The sequence below is a fragment of the Monopterus albus genome, unplaced genomic scaffold (genome assembly GCF_001952655.1).
Source record: "Monopterus albus unplaced genomic scaffold, M_albus_1.0 scaffold101.1, whole genome shotgun sequence".
Lineage (NCBI taxonomy): Eukaryota > Metazoa > Chordata > Actinopteri > Synbranchiformes > Synbranchidae > Monopterus > Monopterus albus.
In genome coordinates, this window is record NW_018127981.1 from 524,212 (window position 1) to 541,497 (window position 17,286).

At 41.6% G+C, this 17,286-nt stretch overlaps 2 protein-coding genes across 3 annotated transcripts in view; one reads left to right on the top strand and one right to left on the bottom strand.

Moving 5' to 3' along the window:
• Positions 1-5,174, bottom strand: part of phf1 (PHD finger protein 1) — a 17,028-nt gene extending 11,854 nt beyond the window's left edge. Inside the window, exons 1-6 of one of the 2 annotated variants that reach the window (XM_020609755.1) lie at positions 4,997-5,174; positions 3,020-3,098; positions 2,795-2,876; positions 2,052-2,138; positions 963-1,057; positions 297-445 (exon numbers count right to left, since the gene is read on the bottom strand). In XM_020609755.1, the coding sequence (XP_020465411.1) occupies positions 297-445; positions 963-1,057; positions 2,052-2,138; positions 2,795-2,876; positions 3,020-3,097 (491 nt within the window). In that variant the 5' untranslated portion in view covers position 3,098; positions 4,997-5,174. Of the gene's footprint in view, positions 1-296; positions 446-962; positions 1,058-2,051; positions 2,139-2,794; positions 2,877-3,019; positions 3,099-3,640; positions 4,939-4,996 lie in introns of those variants that run through there. The other variant, XM_020609754.1, reaches the window with a different exon arrangement.
• A 1,761-nt stretch (positions 5,175-6,935) lies between these two features.
• Positions 6,936-17,286, top strand: part of rgl2 (ral guanine nucleotide dissociation stimulator-like 2) — a 32,956-nt gene continuing 22,605 nt past the window's right edge. Inside the window, exons 1-2 of the mRNA XM_020609711.1 lie at positions 6,936-7,399; positions 9,876-10,045. Coding sequence (XP_020465367.1) covers positions 9,884-10,045 — 162 coding nt within the window. The 5' untranslated portion in view covers positions 6,936-7,399; positions 9,876-9,883. The remainder of the gene's footprint in view (positions 7,400-9,875; positions 10,046-17,286) is intronic.

Consider the following 17,286-nt stretch of genomic DNA (forward strand, 5'->3'; position numbering starts at 1 on the left):
TCACGACAAAAGAGAAAAAGGAAGCAGAGTATGGAAAATACAGCAGGCGAAGTCAAAGGTAGTTTGGTGTATTTTCTTTGACTGACCACAACTGAATGGACTGCACTGTAAGCATCAAACTAAGAAATCTCGCAGATACTGTTTGACACATCTGATATGCTGCATGCAGAATGCAAATAACCCACAAGATGACATTGACATAGATCAGATCAGGATTTGAAAGAAAATGTCAAACGTTATAGAGCATGTATGTACAGTACAGTCAAACTTAAACTGGCCTCTGCAGTCTCACTCACTCTCCAGGTCCAGCACAGTAGCAGTAACACTGCTGCTGATTGGTCAGATGCTGCGGGTCCCAGTCTAAAGATGACAGCTGGTAAGGGAGGCGGAGTTTCATAAACTGCATGAGCCGGGCGAAACGTCCCCGTTTGAGGGCCCCACCTCTCTGAAAACACAATTTTAGGACAGAGCTGATTTGGTCGGTGACCTCTCAAATCACTGTCACGTCAGAGCAGTGAAGGAGACGGATCACATTCAGTGGGGGGAAAGCAATTCCTCTCATTTTATTGTAGGTCAACTATGAGAGATTGTGTCTGAGGCATCGAAGTCTGGTCAATGAGATATGGACATTGACCGATTGACAATTAACTGGGTGTCTTCTCAACTCATATCTACAGAACTGGAGCACATGTGATTGATTGACTTTAAACGTACTTCTCGCAACTTCAGCGCAGCTTTTCAGCTTCATAACTATTGACTGTTTGTGATTTCTTGGACACCATGTAGAACATCTAATTCTGAAGTCAATACTGAGGGAATTAATGTGCTCAGATAAACCCGCTGCCTGCCATACACAACAGCGTAATGGAGAACAAGTCTGATGTGTTTGACAGGATTTCTCCCATATTACATCCCAAATGCTTTTTCGCTACCGTGTGAGACAGAGAGATTAGCAGCCTGACCTTGGTTGCAACTGCAAAGACACATTGCCGACATATCCATGAATCGCTGTCAGCTTCCGGTTCGATGGCTGGCGTGTGGCACTCTGGATGATAACCTGTAATGGGAGGAGGAAGCAGAGCGTTTAATTCGTGTTTACAAAAGCGACAGCCAGAGTGACAATAATAGCAAAGCAGTTCCACGTTTAGTGCTCTGCTGGTTTGTGTCCACAGCATGCAAAAGACTTTACTATACTATTTGAATCTGGTGTAGGGGTTGTCAGATTTTTTTCACAAAACAAACTGTTAGCAACCCTGGTGGCCTGACAGAGCTGTGAAGATGTGACGGTAACATCTGCTGCTATTTCTTGCCTGTGCAACCTGGTGCTGAGTGCCATTCTAAAACTTCCTCCCACTTGCACTTTAGTATATCTAATTTCATTGTAATACTTTTAAAGTTCCCACTCCACTCAAAAAAAATTTGTTTAGTTTACTGTTGCTTCACTGGGATGTTTGGCTGTGTCTGTGCAGAGTGATATATGTGCATGGTTTGCACCAGATGATGTTTTCACATTCATCTGCTGAGGGGGGAAGAGTTTCTCTGTGCTTACTTTAAATCTGAGTTTACAGCATGCACAGTTAAAGCTTGACTCTGTGATATCACAGCTAGTTTGGAAGCCAACCAGGGTCCAATATGCAACTTGCAGAATTCAGTCCACACACATTTGTCAGTGAAATAGGAGACATCTTGAATGAAATTAAAGATATCTGCATATTTTCAGATCCTGGATTTGCCAATGAAGAGGAAGCAGAAGTAATTTTAAGAAATTTTATCTAGATAATTAAACAGTTTGTATAAACATTATAAACATCCAGAAGTATTTTTAAATGTCTTAAATCATGTCAGCAAGGGACTTTAAAGTTTGTGTATGAAGTTTATAGGCATCTTATTCATTTTCATTCCAGTCAGGATGCAGATGCAACAGCACACAGCTCATACTTTCTCTAATAATAACACCAGTATTTACCATACTATGTCAAAACTTCAAGGTCAGTGCAAGAACTGCTAGAGGACCCCTATCTGACGGGGCATGATGAGGTGTGCTTCCTTACCTTGGCGACATTTAAGACAATTTATGAGGGGTTCTTTAAGAGGCGGAGCCTCACAAATACAGCAAACTTCTTCCACTCCAGCAGCAACTGAGGCAAACACAGAGAGGAGAGAAGCAGGGGAGGGGAGGAAGTAAATATGAGAGAGGAAGATGGAGAGCGAGCAGTCAACGGCATTAATTTATGTATATTGATTCACATTCTTGCCACCTCATTGATTTCAGTGTCTCCTGCACCCTGTCAGATTTCACTTCATTTGACAGGGTGATACTCAGCCTGGTCCTAACAAGAGTCCAACTTCCCCCTTCGCTTGATGTTGGGTGGAGTGGGGGCACAACTTCCCTGAGGAGTCATCAGTCTAATAAACTCATAAGCAGACTCTAATGTACCAATTACATCTCAGTGTGCCCTCATCAGAACACTCAGCATCATAACCTTGAACGAAACTCTAATCTCTTTTCTGCATTTTTCTTGGATGACAATTCAGAGATTCTGAGACAAAAGGTACAAAAACGGAAAGTTTTACGATCACAAGGGGAAAGAATCAGAAACAGTCCCACAACACCTCAGGCAGTTTCAGAATGGAAACGAACACTTTCAGTGCAAGTTCAGTGGAAAATCTACGTGTCCAGAAGCCTCAAACTATGAGCATTTATTTAAATCTAAGAAAGACAAAGTGCCCCCACCAGGAAGCTGCTTACTCTTCCACCTGAGAGAATAGGGAGGAAAATAGTAGTTCTACTTACATGAGTGAATGTCCTTTCTCAGTACCCAGAACTCCGAGTTGTCCTCAAATCTCACCAGACAACACTGCTTGACTCCATCTACCTGAGAGGAGATAGCAGGTGAGCAGAATGATTGACAAAACTAAATGGAAGTCTTTTCAGATTCACATGAACACACTCACTGACTCACACAAACGCAGTGAACACACATAGTGAAAAGTGTCTTTCTGCCACACACACACTTACTCTTTTCACATTGCCGAGGTACAGTAGTCCATCACTCCATCGAGCCAACACATCATCTCCTTCACTTACTCCCCCCATCCTGAGGAGAGAGACAGATGGAAGAGAGAAGGACTCATGTGAAATGGAAATCCGATTTATTTGCTGAATACTTCGCTGCCATTGCTGACAGAGGGGTTTACAGCTTCGGTGCAAAAGGGTTAAAAGCTCCCCCACTCCTCCTTCTAGACCAGAGCATAGCGACAGACTGTATCCACCACAGTGAAAGATGAGAGTGAGTACACACCAAGAACGCAAGACAAATGATTACTGCACACATGAAACACACACACTGAGAACACTGCATGATGACTGCTGCAATACAGTTTAACAAAGATCACTGTGCAGCTACTTGAAGCATCTGCCATGCACTTTCCTCACATTTTCTTCTCTTCTAACATCTTTTTTTTTTTAAACTTGATGTATGAAAAGCCTGTGCAGGTATTATTCCTGCATGCTGAGCATTTGTTCCAGTGCATGCACTCAAGTCAATTTAGACGCAGGATAAATAACAGTGCATGGAGCCTTTTATGAAGCAAAAGGAAATCGGGCAAATTGTACAGTAAGCTGGCCGGTGAAGGGTACCTGTGAAGTCGAACTCCTTTCCGTCGGGGTCACAGTGATTCCTGGACAGGCTGGACATGAAATGCCCTCATCTGCTGTGGATCTCCGCTACCCAATTACTGCTCGCTCGGATGCGCAGCTTGTGTGTTTGCAAAAAGTGGAGGATGTGCATGTATGTTCCCGTCTGTGCCAAGCGCCTGTGTCAGTCAAGCCGAGGAGGACGAGGGGGAGGGGGGAAAGGCGACTGACTGTCCGTCCGTCTCTCAGTCTAGTTTGTCCGTCCTCATCGATGCCATTTCGTCATGTTCCCGTCGCTTTTGCTCTCTTCCTCCCCTCTCCGCCACCTCCTACTGATGCTATTAAGGCGGGTTTGTCAGAGCAGCACCGGAATCAAGCCGCCAGAGACGCCATCATCCCTGCTTCTCGCTCGTTGTGACGCAGACATAAAACACCGAGATAGAGTGGGAGGGAGATACTGATAAAGGGGGATCCAGAGGTGGCGGGGGCGTCCACAGTGACAGCACCTTCCCGTCTGAGGGATTGTCCCTAAATCTTTGTGACAAGGTGGGACTGTGATGTCTGAGAGCAGGAGGGAGGGATGGCGGTGCGCTAAAAGCCAGCGGAAGCAGCGCGCGCAGAGACAGGAGCCAATTAAGTGGCCAATTAGTGAGTTTAGCCGCCTCATTAATTGGTCTCGAACAAGAGGGTCCAGCCAAGTTGAGGAAGACCATGGAGAAAAGTTTGAAAACTGAAGAAACACAGCGGATCACTTACTTATCTTTATCAAAATGATGATTAGCCTCCATCTTAGCCAACTTAAGGCAGTGTAAATGGTGCATTTGATTTATTAAGGGGAACTGTTTTAGGGGTTATATTAGACATTATACTATCTCTTCAGAAGAATTCAATAATGTGCATCATATAAAATCTTACAAGGTAGATTTCCTTCCTTAAAAATCAAAACAAGTTCCCTATTTTTCTTTCATCTAAAATGTGCACATTTGGAATAACCATTGATGAAGACATTGGACGCCAACTCCGCCCTGGACACAGATGTGACATCCAGAGGGTCATCTCTTCTGACAGGACATCCAGTATGTTACTTAATGTGTGATGGAAAAATATTGTTCATACAAAACAACTACGGCTCTGAGTAGACACCAGTCGTACACATAAGATATCTGCCAGAAACTATGCGAAATTCGGTTCCACCGTCGCAGTAAATAAAGGCCCGGTCACAAACAGGATGCATTGTTATATCAAGTTACAGAAAACCTATAACTGCTTCAAACAAAGACAAACTTCAGGCCTAAACAGTTTTAAGAAAGTCGTGGACTCAGTATAAAAATGCTATAAGCAAATTTAGATTATACTCACAGTTAAATTGCTTTAGAAGAATAAAGCGTTTTGCTGGTTTGGCTACAGGCGCGTTTCCATTTCAGCTCAGGGTTTTGTTTGTTTATTTCCCCTGCTTGTGTCTTTTCTTGTGAATTTATGTCTTACACATTACTCACACCAGTCAACCGTGTGGTAACACCGCCGAGCAGTTCAAAATGGCCCCTGGCAGATTCAAATTTGGTAAAATGCCAATTTCCAACTGCGACCAGTAGGTGGCAAACAAATACAAGGACTACAACTGCACTGCCCACAGTTTTTCAGTCTCAGAGATGTTTAGCATCATTTCAGCAAGACCACATTAGTGTGTGATCATATATAGTAACACATCCTGGGGGGAGGGGCCCAGCATCAGTGGTCAAGAGATGATTAGGAAAGAATAGAAAAACGCATTTCTGCTTCACCAAATTACGTAAATCTTTGCTTGTTTTAATGTGAAATAGTGTCAGCAGCCCATCACTGTCTCACACAGACTCTCACACTGTCAGTTTGGTCGAGACAACTTAAAAAAACACTTTTGACCTTTTCAGATTTAAGGAAAAACATGTCTTAAGATGTCGTTCCACCATGATCTTCCAGAACAGCTCCAGCAGTTCTTGTCATGAATCCTCCCAAGTTTCCGAAGGTCTACTGGAGCCATATGTGTTTAACTGGTGCTGTAAAGGCCAAATATATGATACATGATTCAAACAGTTTCCTTTCTCATCAAACTATTCAGTGACCCCCTGCCGCCCTTGTCTGCAGTCATATTTGTAAGCTGTCTGAACATTAGTGAAGCATGTGGGATTAGACTTTGCAATCCTTGTGAGAAGCAACTAGTTTTAGAACCAGAGTGATGACATTTTTAGAAACATTAGACACACTCCACCAATTTTACACATTAAGTGTACTCAGCCTGTTAGAATTTGTGTAACGTGTAATGATCTTTGCAGTGTTGTAAAATAACTGTGAGGATGTCATCAGGGTGGGTTTCAAAACCATAAATCTGTGGTATAACCTGTATGTGGGTGTAAGAGAACTGGGTCACTGAATAGTTTGATGAGAAAGGAAATTGTTTGAGGAGGGGGCTGTAATGAAAGATGCTATTACACTAAGTTGCATTCTGTAAAAAGTATATACGGCCTGCTAAAGCTGACAACTGGTCTTGTCCAGGGTTCTTAAAGACATTTCACTTCTCAGAAGCTTCAGTTCAGAAGGACCCAGCATTTCTGGACCTTGACCCAGACTAGAGTCTTGAGACTCCCCCAGATTTATAACAGTGCAATACTAAAGTGATGTTAAAATAACATGAGAGAAGTTTTGGTTAAAGTAAAAAAAATTGTATTTGGCTTTAGATTAAAGTGAGAATCAATGTCTTATTTGTCACACACACACAAACAGTAAGTGTAGTGAAATGCAGTGTGGCATCCTCGTAAGGTTGGACTAAAACAGTTGTGAAAAAATAACATTTAGAAAAATAAATATGAAGCAAGAAAAAAATAAACATCAAAACGTAAAGTACACGTATGTCACCATTTTAGACCTGGCCACATAGTACAATTGTGCCACTGCATGCAAATATGCAAAGGTGCTGGGAAATACAAATGATTACAGGGGACAATGTAAGGCTGAGGATACAGAGGTCTGAGGACAAAGTGAGACTAGATGTGTGATATGTTTTAGGCTAATTTAAAAATGTAGTATCTTGAGTTTGTTCGAAGGTTCAGGTTTTGAATAAAATTTGAAAGAGTTCTGCTTAGAAACATAGAACATAAACTGTTTATAAAGTAACATTCTATACTTTAAATTGCTTTAAGAGCTGCTTTGGACTCAGTTACAGTTCCAGTCTGTGGATGAGGCGATGGGTCTATAGTCTCTAAAAACAGATCCGTGCGTGTGATTGCGTGCGTGCGTGTGGCGTGCGCGCGAGCTGGCCGTGCGTAAAAGCGTTCGTGTGCGGTCAGGCTGTCTCCCCGCTGGTCCAATAGTCCGCTTGTCTCTGAAGTCACAATTCTCCGGAGGAGCGGCGGAGCCAGGCTGCTGTTACCCTCGCACTGTGCCACCCGGAGAAACGGATCTGTTGCTAAAGCGCGGAGTCTACATACAGGAACTGCGACGTCAGAGAAAGCGGGGAGAAGAGGGAGGGAGTCCTCCGCCAGATCAAGTGCGCTATCAGCTGCTGAAGGCTGGACAGACGAGCTGTGTGAGGGCGCAGATAGACGGGAGAGCGAGGGTGGGGGCGAGGCGCAGGACGCAGACTCCCTCGTCGTTGTCGTCGGTGACGGTGGTACAGATGGGTGCGACTCTCCTCAGAGATCCAGCTGCGACAGCGGTCATCTAATGCTGCCGGAATCCAACTGACTGCAGTTGGATAGCCCACATCCCGTGAATGACACTTGGCTAATAGTAAGTTCAATTACAGCTTCCTTCATTTCTCTTCCTCTATTTGGGCAATGTTATCGCCTGTTTTGTAAATTTACCGGGCCTTCATGTCACCGAGTAACTCACAATAGGAAGCAAATGTCAACATCTGTCACTCTCATATGTTTTGCTGGGCGTGTCATCACGTACAAACTTTTACAGTCCTCACAGCCAGGCTTAATTCTAATGGTCCAGCCTACAGTGACAGCAGAGCATAGCTGCAGCACCACCCCATGGCTGCATTTATTGAGTAGAAAAGGAGGATTATGGGGTGTGCCTCAACCTAGTTACAGCTTTGCCTGTGTACACCTCAGTCATATGTGGGCTGTTTGCTTTGGTCTGGGCCAGTGAATAGGAGGCATTCAGGCCTCTGCGTAGCTGTTGGTCAGGGCAGAAACTGCAATGGTGGGTTTTCCTCGCAGGCCTGTGTCTGTTCCTGTCTCATCTGCTCTCTTCTTCAGCAAGAATATAATGAACAAAACCTACAGCAATAATAAACTATTAAGAAAAAGTATTAAAAAGTGTTAAAAAGTATTGCCCAAAGGCTGTATAGCTGCAGGAGGCCAAGACAAAAGCACAATGGAAAGTTGGTAGTGTCAGTCCAGCTCACTCGAGGCCTTGTAGCTGCTGCTCTCTCTTCTCCGGGGCCATGAGAGCCTACAGGACATCTAGCACCTCGCTCCAAGCTCATTTTCACCTGGATTGAAGTGTTAGTCGGGTCTTTGAGTCTGTGGGTTTTTACTTCTGACTGCCATGCACATTTTGCTCACAAAGTCAAATGGAAACTGCAAGATACAAAGCATTCATTGACCTGTCATGCACCTGCACAACTGAGTGTTCAAACAGTGGTTTTCATACATTGCTCCGGGGTAGCAACACTGCGTAAGAGTATAGTTCACATTTCCATCGTAACATAAGCTGAATGGAAGAAGAAGCGACTTTTTGTGGGCTCACTGGAGCCACTTTTATAATAAAAACACACAGAACACAGACTGTACACAGACTGTACACAATCCCCAGCCAACCCCAAACTATACTGCCTGCCCAGTGGAGCATTATGGGGGATCCCGGCAGACACCCCCCTCTCCTCTTGAGAATTCGGGGGGAAGGGTCTCTCTGCCCCAACATTACAGTACTTTATCAACCTCTCCATCTCTGTCCCTCCTACACCTCTTTCCTGAAACATTGTTTACCAGATGTCTATCTTCATGGCAATCCAAATACCAGAGAGGAAAGGCAAATGGAAGGAGGGGGGTGGTATGCAAATCCTGACCTGCTGTGGGGCACAGTGAATGTGTTTAACAAGTCAACTGTTGTCGTGTGTTCCTTACATTTAAAATGTCTTTTAAAGTTGGCATAACGTTTTCACAATGACTGCCAAAGTAAAGCTGTGCCTAATATTTTGCCCAACAATGACCTTTAGCAGGTTCAGAGTACTAACAGTGGTTACAGATAGGGACTCCAGCAGTGACATAACCTGGCTATATAATGTGGAGCTGCAATTATTAGTCAGTTAATTGATTTGTTGATCTGATCCATAGAAAATTTATTTGCATCTGTTTGGATGATTAATTCATTAAGTTAAAAAATTTAAACATTGTCTTGTTTATGCTTCTCAAGTATAAGTTGGGTTTTGGACTGCTGGTTGAACAAAACAAGGCGGTTAATGAAATCACCTTGTTCCAGGTCACTTTGATGAGCTTTTTAAACTGTTTACAGATGTTTATAGGCCAAATAATTATTCCATTAATTGAGGAAATAATCAGCAGATTAATTAAGTATGAAAAAAAATTCATTAGTTGCAATGGTTGGTACATAATTTTGTGTTAATTAGACTGTACCATGATCATAAAAAGCTCAGCCTAATGTTTCAGCCTGTTGAATTCATGTTGGTGCATCAAAATATTAATTATAACTATAATACACCGATACATACATAAAATTTAACCCTGTAACACCATTTGTATCATATTCATTGTTAAATGTTTGTTGCTATCAAGGATATGATCGCCATCAGAGACACTGCAGAATGTGCGACGGCTCTTGCAACAAATGCTAATAGTTGTCTTAGAGATGCGTCGTAAAAACAGTACCTCATGAAGGTGGTTGTGAAGCGCTGCAGCGTTGTGGCATCAGTTGCAAAATCTGTCTTTGAACTGAACAGGAGTGTACAGTTAGTTGGTTAAGAGGTATCTTTTGTGTTTCTACTTTAAACGTATTAAGCTGTGACTACAGTGAGTGGAGCGTATATAATGACTGACTGTCAAACTGCAAATAATTGGTTTAATCAGGTGTTGTTTAGAAGCATTTTTGGGGGACCCCTAAAGTTGGGACTAGGCATGTAAAATTGTATCCATGCATTCTCTTTAGTATTTGGTACAAGATTTTGCTGTGACTCAAATCAAATTTTGGGATTTTGGACCACCCTAATGCTTCACTCTGTCCTCTGTGTCTATGGTAGCTGGCACCATGCTCCCCCGAAACATGCGGACAGGTGGTTATGACCTGCCAGGAGTGGAATCGAGTAGTGTGCCTCTCATTGGCTACCGGCCCTTACCGCCTGACAGCAGCATGCCCCCGAGCAACCATTCAGGGAGCGGGAGCAGCAGCAATGAACCAGAGACTTCACAGGTGAGAGTTTGTGAAGCCTTTTGCCTGAATGAAACACATTCATTATTTTGTCACTTGTGCACACAGTTGGAACTCTGGTGTGACTGAGAGTGAGATGAAGTTGTACTGTTACTCACAGCTTTGTTCTTTGAAGATCTTTGTGGGGTTGTTTGAGTATTGACGGTCTCAAACCATCTACTTTATTAGTTTTTCTTATGTTCACACAATGAAATCATCAGAGAACTAAGATTTAATTTGTCACGGTGGCTCCCCTGGCCATCACAGCTAACAGCATTGAGAGCACTCAACTCTGGTCCCACGTGCACTGCGTTTAAATACAAGTTTCTTGAATAAACAGCAGATGCAGTGAGCTGGGTTTTAAAAGACTCAGAGGGAAAAAAGTCAGTGTGATAACAAGAAAAAAGCATGAGATAAACACACCATATGTATGTGTTTGCTACTTTTCTACAACAGAGCAAAAACTGACCAGCGACAAACAGTAGATTAATACAGTTTAGCTCATTTTTCAAAGTAATATTGGTACAAAGACTAAGAACAGGGCTATAGCATGGCCATTTCACAGCAAAACTGTAAAGTTAAGATGGAGGATGAATCCTCCTGGTGAGCCGCTCACTGTTGCTCTAGCATCACCATGATGTGGACATTTTTGGTTTCTCATGATATATCTCTATAACTATATGAAGGATTGTTATGAAATTTGCAACACACATTCATGTTCCTCACTGGATGATTGGTAACAACTGTAGTAATCCTCTCTCATTTCCTATAGGTTGATCATCAGGTCCATATTCTAATATAAGTAAATACTTTATGACCAGATATCTGTAAAACTAATGCCATTTCCATCATCTTCAGTTGTACTTTCGGTTTAGTGCTAATCAGCAAATGTTAGCATGCTAGCACGCTAGACTCAGATGGGGAACATTATAGCTGCTTAGCGTCAACACTGATAAGCATGACTTGAAAACAACATCTATGATTTGGACTCACAGTGAACTGAAACAGAGGAAGTTAAAAGCCTCATGGCACAGGTGAATTTCTCATGATCTTTCACCTCTGTTAATGTTTACTGACCTGATAGTGAGGCAGCTTATCAAATCCATTTCAGATGGTCGAATGTTAGCTTGAGGCTCTTTATAAGAGAATCAAAGCTTTTTACTTCAGCATTTTGTTCAGCTGAGGGCACTGTCAAAAACTGCACACCTGAGTGTATGACAAGCATCAGAGGGAAAAACCAAACTTGCAGAAACCTACAGTAAAAACCTCCTTTCAGTTGAGAGTGGGAATAATTTCTTCTCTCTTCCACATGTAGAAAACCTTCAAAACTCAGTGATACAACATTTTCACTGAGTCACAATGATCTGCTGACCAACTCTCTTGCCTCAATCACACATTAATTTCACACTTGGCCTTTAAGAAACTTCTCTTGGCTAAAAAAAGAAGTTGGCTTGACTCCTTCCAGATGAGCAGAATTCCTGCTAATGTCAAATGACGGCTACTGGACCTCACAGTAAATAATGTATGTGTAGGTTTCGTTGGTCAATGCGGCGCACACCTGCTCTCCCTATAAACAGTATCCAGTATCATAGGTCTCCATGGACATCAGTCTGTCGAGTGAAATCCAATCTGGCCACTTGCTCATTCTGTAACGAGGGAAGCTTGGGCATGTGAGTCAGGATGTAGCCTCCAGTCAACAAGGAAGCTTTTAGATGAAAGGGCCTGTTGTATTTCACAGTTTCAGGACAATGACCGGCCAAAAGTGGGTGATGGTTTCACAGAAGAATATATCAAGTGCAGCTGAAATATAAAATAAAGTTTTCATCAGGTTTGGGTGCCACTTTTGTAAAAAGACCAAAGATTTCCATCTATACTTACCTTTTTTTTAATTAATGGCAATAAATATACAGCAAAAAGGTAATGCTAGAGAAGGCAGAAATGCAAGTCAGTATACTAACAGTAGGTTCAGTAGAACAGATTAAGACTAACAAATGGCCCAGCTGTTATAAAATGGCTCTTTCAAATGGGGACACATTTCATAAGTAGAGTCAAATGAACAATTCACCGAGGTGGTATTCACAACTACCTGAGCGAGCATTTTCTAATAGGTCAGGGTGGACAGGTGTGACATGTTTTTAAAAGCATTTGAGCCATTTGACATAACTTTTCTTTCTTTTTTTGATGTCAAATATTTTCTTTTTTTCCTGGAACTGACATGGAGATTCAATAAACAAACATATTGATCATATCAAAAGGGAATTACAATGTGTATGTTTTGGTTGTCAGACTCCCAGTTGATGTTCTGATTAATTAAACAAGCATGCTGTGTGCTTGACATCCCATAACAAAAACATAACTTCCTGTGTTTCATTTGAAGGCAGTAATAGCGACACCACACGGCCAAAAGTATGTGGACAAATACTTCTGTGTTCAGTTTGAGGCAGTTTTTCATGGTTGGGTCCCCCTAGTCCCAGTTAAGGTAACTCTTAAAGCTAAAGCACATATTTTAGTCTGCTTTTAGTGTGCTTCCAAGTCTGTGGCAAAAGTTGTGGATGGTCCTTTCCTGGTTAAATATGACTCTTGAGCACAAAGCCAGGTTCGTAAAGAAATGCTTTGTCCAGTCTTGAGTAGATGAATCTGAACCCAGCGTTGACTGTGAGGGGCCTGGTTATGCTAGAAAAGAGTTAATTTGTATGACATGTCTGATCACTGGAAGACTAAAGTGTTTATAGCTGTTTTGGAACGTACGGTATTTAAACAATAATTATGGGAATAATGACACATATTTCATGGAAGACATTTATAGTGAAAAGTTACAGAAATAGTTAGGCCAAGATTTAAAGCTTGCTTCCTTTCTCATCTCCACACACCTGGGTAATTGCTACATGAGGTGGGTGCAAATGTCAGATTGGCGGTTTTCAGAAAATTACAAAACTTTAAAGACAATACGTCCAATTTTGATGTTAGAAATGTGTTGTATGAGGAAGCTTCTGAAGCTATCTGTGGATGAACTCAATAATGGCTGACCCTCCTAACTTGTGGCTGAATGGAGAAAGTCCCTGCAGCCATGTCCCACAAGCCAATCTTGTGGAAAACCTTACCAGAAGAATGAGGTTGTTATAGTAGCATATTAATGCCCATGGGTTTCAAACTGAGCTGTTTAACGGTCTATGTAAACTTTGGCTGTTCACATGCTCTGGTTGTCCACATACTTTTGGCTACATTCTGTTTGCCCCAATGTTCACATTTTGCTTTACTAGCGAGATACAGTAGCTGCTGTATATACCCATAAACCCAGATCTGACTGACACGAACAAGTTGTTCTTGCTATCTGGACATTTCACTGATAGAAATCCCTCATTAAAGATGAGCCAGGTTAATACAAAGTTTGCTCACCACAAAGTCAGCTATTCCTTCCAAAGTAAAATACAAAACATTGCAGGCTGATGATATCTGACAGAGTAATTATATTCAAGGGAGGGCTTTTCCTTTAAAGGGAACTGAACAGCTTTGTCCTGAATGCCACAGAGTTGTACCTGAAAGAAAAAAAGGTAGCGGGCACCAAGGAATACATAGATGAAAGTATGAGAACAGGAGCACAGAGAAAGATAGGAAGGCAGGAGTCAGGGCTGTGGGCCACTCAAAAAACTTTAAATCAAGCTTCAGAAGATGTATTTATGACCCCATTTGTTGGAAAGAATTGTCTGACTGTAAATGAGGGTGTCAGTAGTGTGTGTCTTTGTTCAAAGTCAAAGCGGTTTGGCACAGCAGAAGCACAGCTACATAGATTGATTTAAGGAAAAAGGTTGGAACTGGTTATTTTTTGAGGCCGGGGAAAAATATGGAGAGTCAACTTCCTGCATGGTGCTTCTCTGATCCAGCCTAATGGCAGACATTCAGGAGGAGAGGCTGACACAGACCCAACCTGTGACAAAGGAAGGCGAGGGGAAGAAAAATAGCTTCATAACATGATAGCACGTCCTGCTTCCTGTGTTTGTCCCCACTTATTATGCACTTCCTGCCTGTAGCTCAGGGTGGGGCGCTTTAAGGAAAAGAAGAGCAAGACCCTGAGGGAAGATCCCATCTAGCAAAAAACATAATGTCTCACATCTGATACCAACAATCACATGGAAAAAATCAGTACTGATTTTAACAAAGGTTAAAAAAAAAAAATCACAAGCCTCACAAATAAGGACCATCACGGTGGCCTGTAATCATGATCCTTATTCAGCAGCCTTTGAGGCAGATGAACTGCAAATTACACATGCTTAGAAAAGTTTCTCAGCAGAAAAGGCTGGTTTTCTGACCCAGATTTACCCTGGTTTCAGAAGACTCAACTGATACTCCGCTGAATATGCTTTAATCTCAGGTATCTTCACATGCCAGCTGGAATATCACCCCACATACCACTTTCTGGAATAGGAAACAGAGCAAAGGGCTAGTTTCCTCTGTGTGTGTGTAATCAAGGCCCATAGGATCACTACGCTAATCTGCTGAAGGCCACACAAGTGATGAGCAAGAGCTTTAAGTCACTTTCATCATTTATAAGTAAGCAGTAAGACTGTGGCTCTGGGGGTTGTTATGCTGTCTTATTTATAAGCAAGCTGTATACAAAGCCTCATTTATAATTCTTTTCATCACAGTGAGGCTGCTGTTAACCACTGCTAACCGCCTGCACATGCATTTACAAAACACATTGAATTCCCCCATTTTGAATTTTCTTCACGTCATTCTGTTTTCATCAGTTTCTGGGTTAGGTTTAGCAGAATGAAACATAAATATTGAGAATCAGGTTTTATTTATTCTGTTGTCTGTTCTGGCATCAGGTCTGCATTGGCTCATTGGAACACAAGTGTTGATTTACAGAGAAAAAGTTGTCTTTTTCTTTCTTTTTTTGCTAAAGGACTTTTATTAATGTACAGTCATGTGAAACAATTAGGACACCCTTTGAAAGCATGTATATTTTGTAACATTTTTTAATATATGGTTATTTAATCTCAATTTTAACAATACAGAGAGATTAAAATAATACAACTAAACAATTAAAACTGAAGAAAAGTCTTTTCAAGATCTTCTGTAAATGTAATTCTGCTAAAAGAGGTCTCCAAAAACCCTAAAATGTCATCTCGAGACCTACAGCAGGCTCTGGCTACTGTTGATGTAGAAGTGCATGCCTCTACAATCAGAAAGAGACTGCACAAGTTTAACTTGCATGGGAGGCGTGCAAGGAGGAAACCTTTGCTCTCTAAGAGAAACCTCTCTAAGGTCAGACTGACATTTGCCAGAGAGAATGTTGACAAAGACCAGGACTTCTGGAATAATGTTCTTTGGACAGATGAGTCCAAAATTGAATTATTTGGACACCAGAGCAGAGGACATGTTTGGCGTAAACCAAACACAGCATTCCAGGAAAAGAACCTCATACCAACTGTAAAGCATGGAGGTGGAAGTGTCATGGTTTGGGGCTGCTTTGCTGCAGCAGGACCTGGTCAGCTCACCATCATAGAATCCACCATGAATTCTACTGTGTATCAGAAGGTGCTTGAAGAACATGTGAGACCATGCTCTCACCATGGTGCTCACTCTCACTTCAACAGTCAGGAGCACACCAAACTAAATGTCTGAGGTTTAGATAGGGCAAGCCTCATTCAAAATGCTAACGATCTACTAATTATGTGCACCTGGTGTGATATACCTGTGTGTGCTTTGAGCCATTTTAAGAGGGCATACATGTGAGGGTGTGCTATCTTTTTCCTCAGTTAGAATAGGCATTTTTGTAGAATTACATTTACAGAAGATCTTGAAAAGACTTTTCTTCAGTTTTACTTGTTTAGTTGTATTACTTTAATCTCTCTCCATTGTTAAAATTGAGATTAAATAACCATACATTAAAACATGTTACAAAATACACATGCTTTCAAAGGGTGTCCTAATTTTTTCACATGACTGTACATGGATCATCTAAGGGTTTAAAACAATGAAAGATAAGTTTCACCCTTGTCCACATGTTGTAACAGGGATTCTAAGAAGCAGTCTGGAATAAGGAAAATGTAATCCAGCATTTTTCTTTTGTCAGCGCATTCATCACTTTCAACCAAGGTAAAATGAAGTATAACACTTGAATTTAGTGTGCTATCAGTGCTTTTTACATTTTAAACTACAGTTTTAAATAAAACCTTTACAAGTTGTGTCTAACAGGACCTAATAACAGGTGACTGCAGCCTGTTTTAAGTTCATAAATACAGTGTACTGTGTGTATATTCTGGATCATTAGAATGACTAATACTCATTAGCATACTTGTGAAGCCACTAACAGTATGAGTAACTTTTCACAAGTTTGTGTGGATTTGCATTTTTCATTTTGCAGCACTTCAGACCACATTTTGCTCAGATGTCGGTCAGTGTTTACCTGTCTTAGCTCTTATTCATGGTTTAATTCAATAATTTTGTATTAAGAATGTGTCAAATAATTATGTGTAATGTCCAATGTATCACACACAGTGACCAATTCACAAAGAATTCTAACCCAACTCTGCAGTGAAATGTTTTACTGTCTTGCAGCTCTGGTTTTATTCTTCACAACTGTACTTTGTTTCTAGTTACAGCAAGCAGCTGTTTTTTTCCAAACAAGCTCAGATAAACCAGTACACTACCTGCTTACAGACACACAGAGATAGCAACCCACTGGTGAACGTAGTGGAGCATTTAGCAGCTAATGAGCCACTTTGCTTCAGGAGTTGGTGGAATATAAATGTGAGATAGATGGATGACTAAATCAGTGACAGTGCACATGCTGATGTTGCCCTGTGTCTGCTGGATGTCTAAATAGGCATCACATTAGCCATAACAACTACTATGTATTAGGTGGTATAATAAGTACTTTACAGCTTGTTCCACTGCCCAGTAGTGGAAAAACGGGTTATGCTGCTTTAAACATTGTCCATATAGTCTGGGATGTGTGTTAGCTGCCATCCACACACATATACACAGCTGTGAACGTCTCTACCCAGTTAACATGGCTCCACTGTGATGTCATTAAATAAACACAGCTTGCTTCCTGATTTAGTGGCTGCCTGAACATTTATTACTCTCCTCACAGGCCTCGCAAACAGCAGGTCACATTACCAAATAAAAATATAGTATGAAGGCTGTCCAACTTCTACCATGTTATCAGATGGCAGCTTTCTCAGCTAATTGTTGTTTTGTTTAGCGCTGTGTTAAACAGGATACGGAGCCAAACTGGT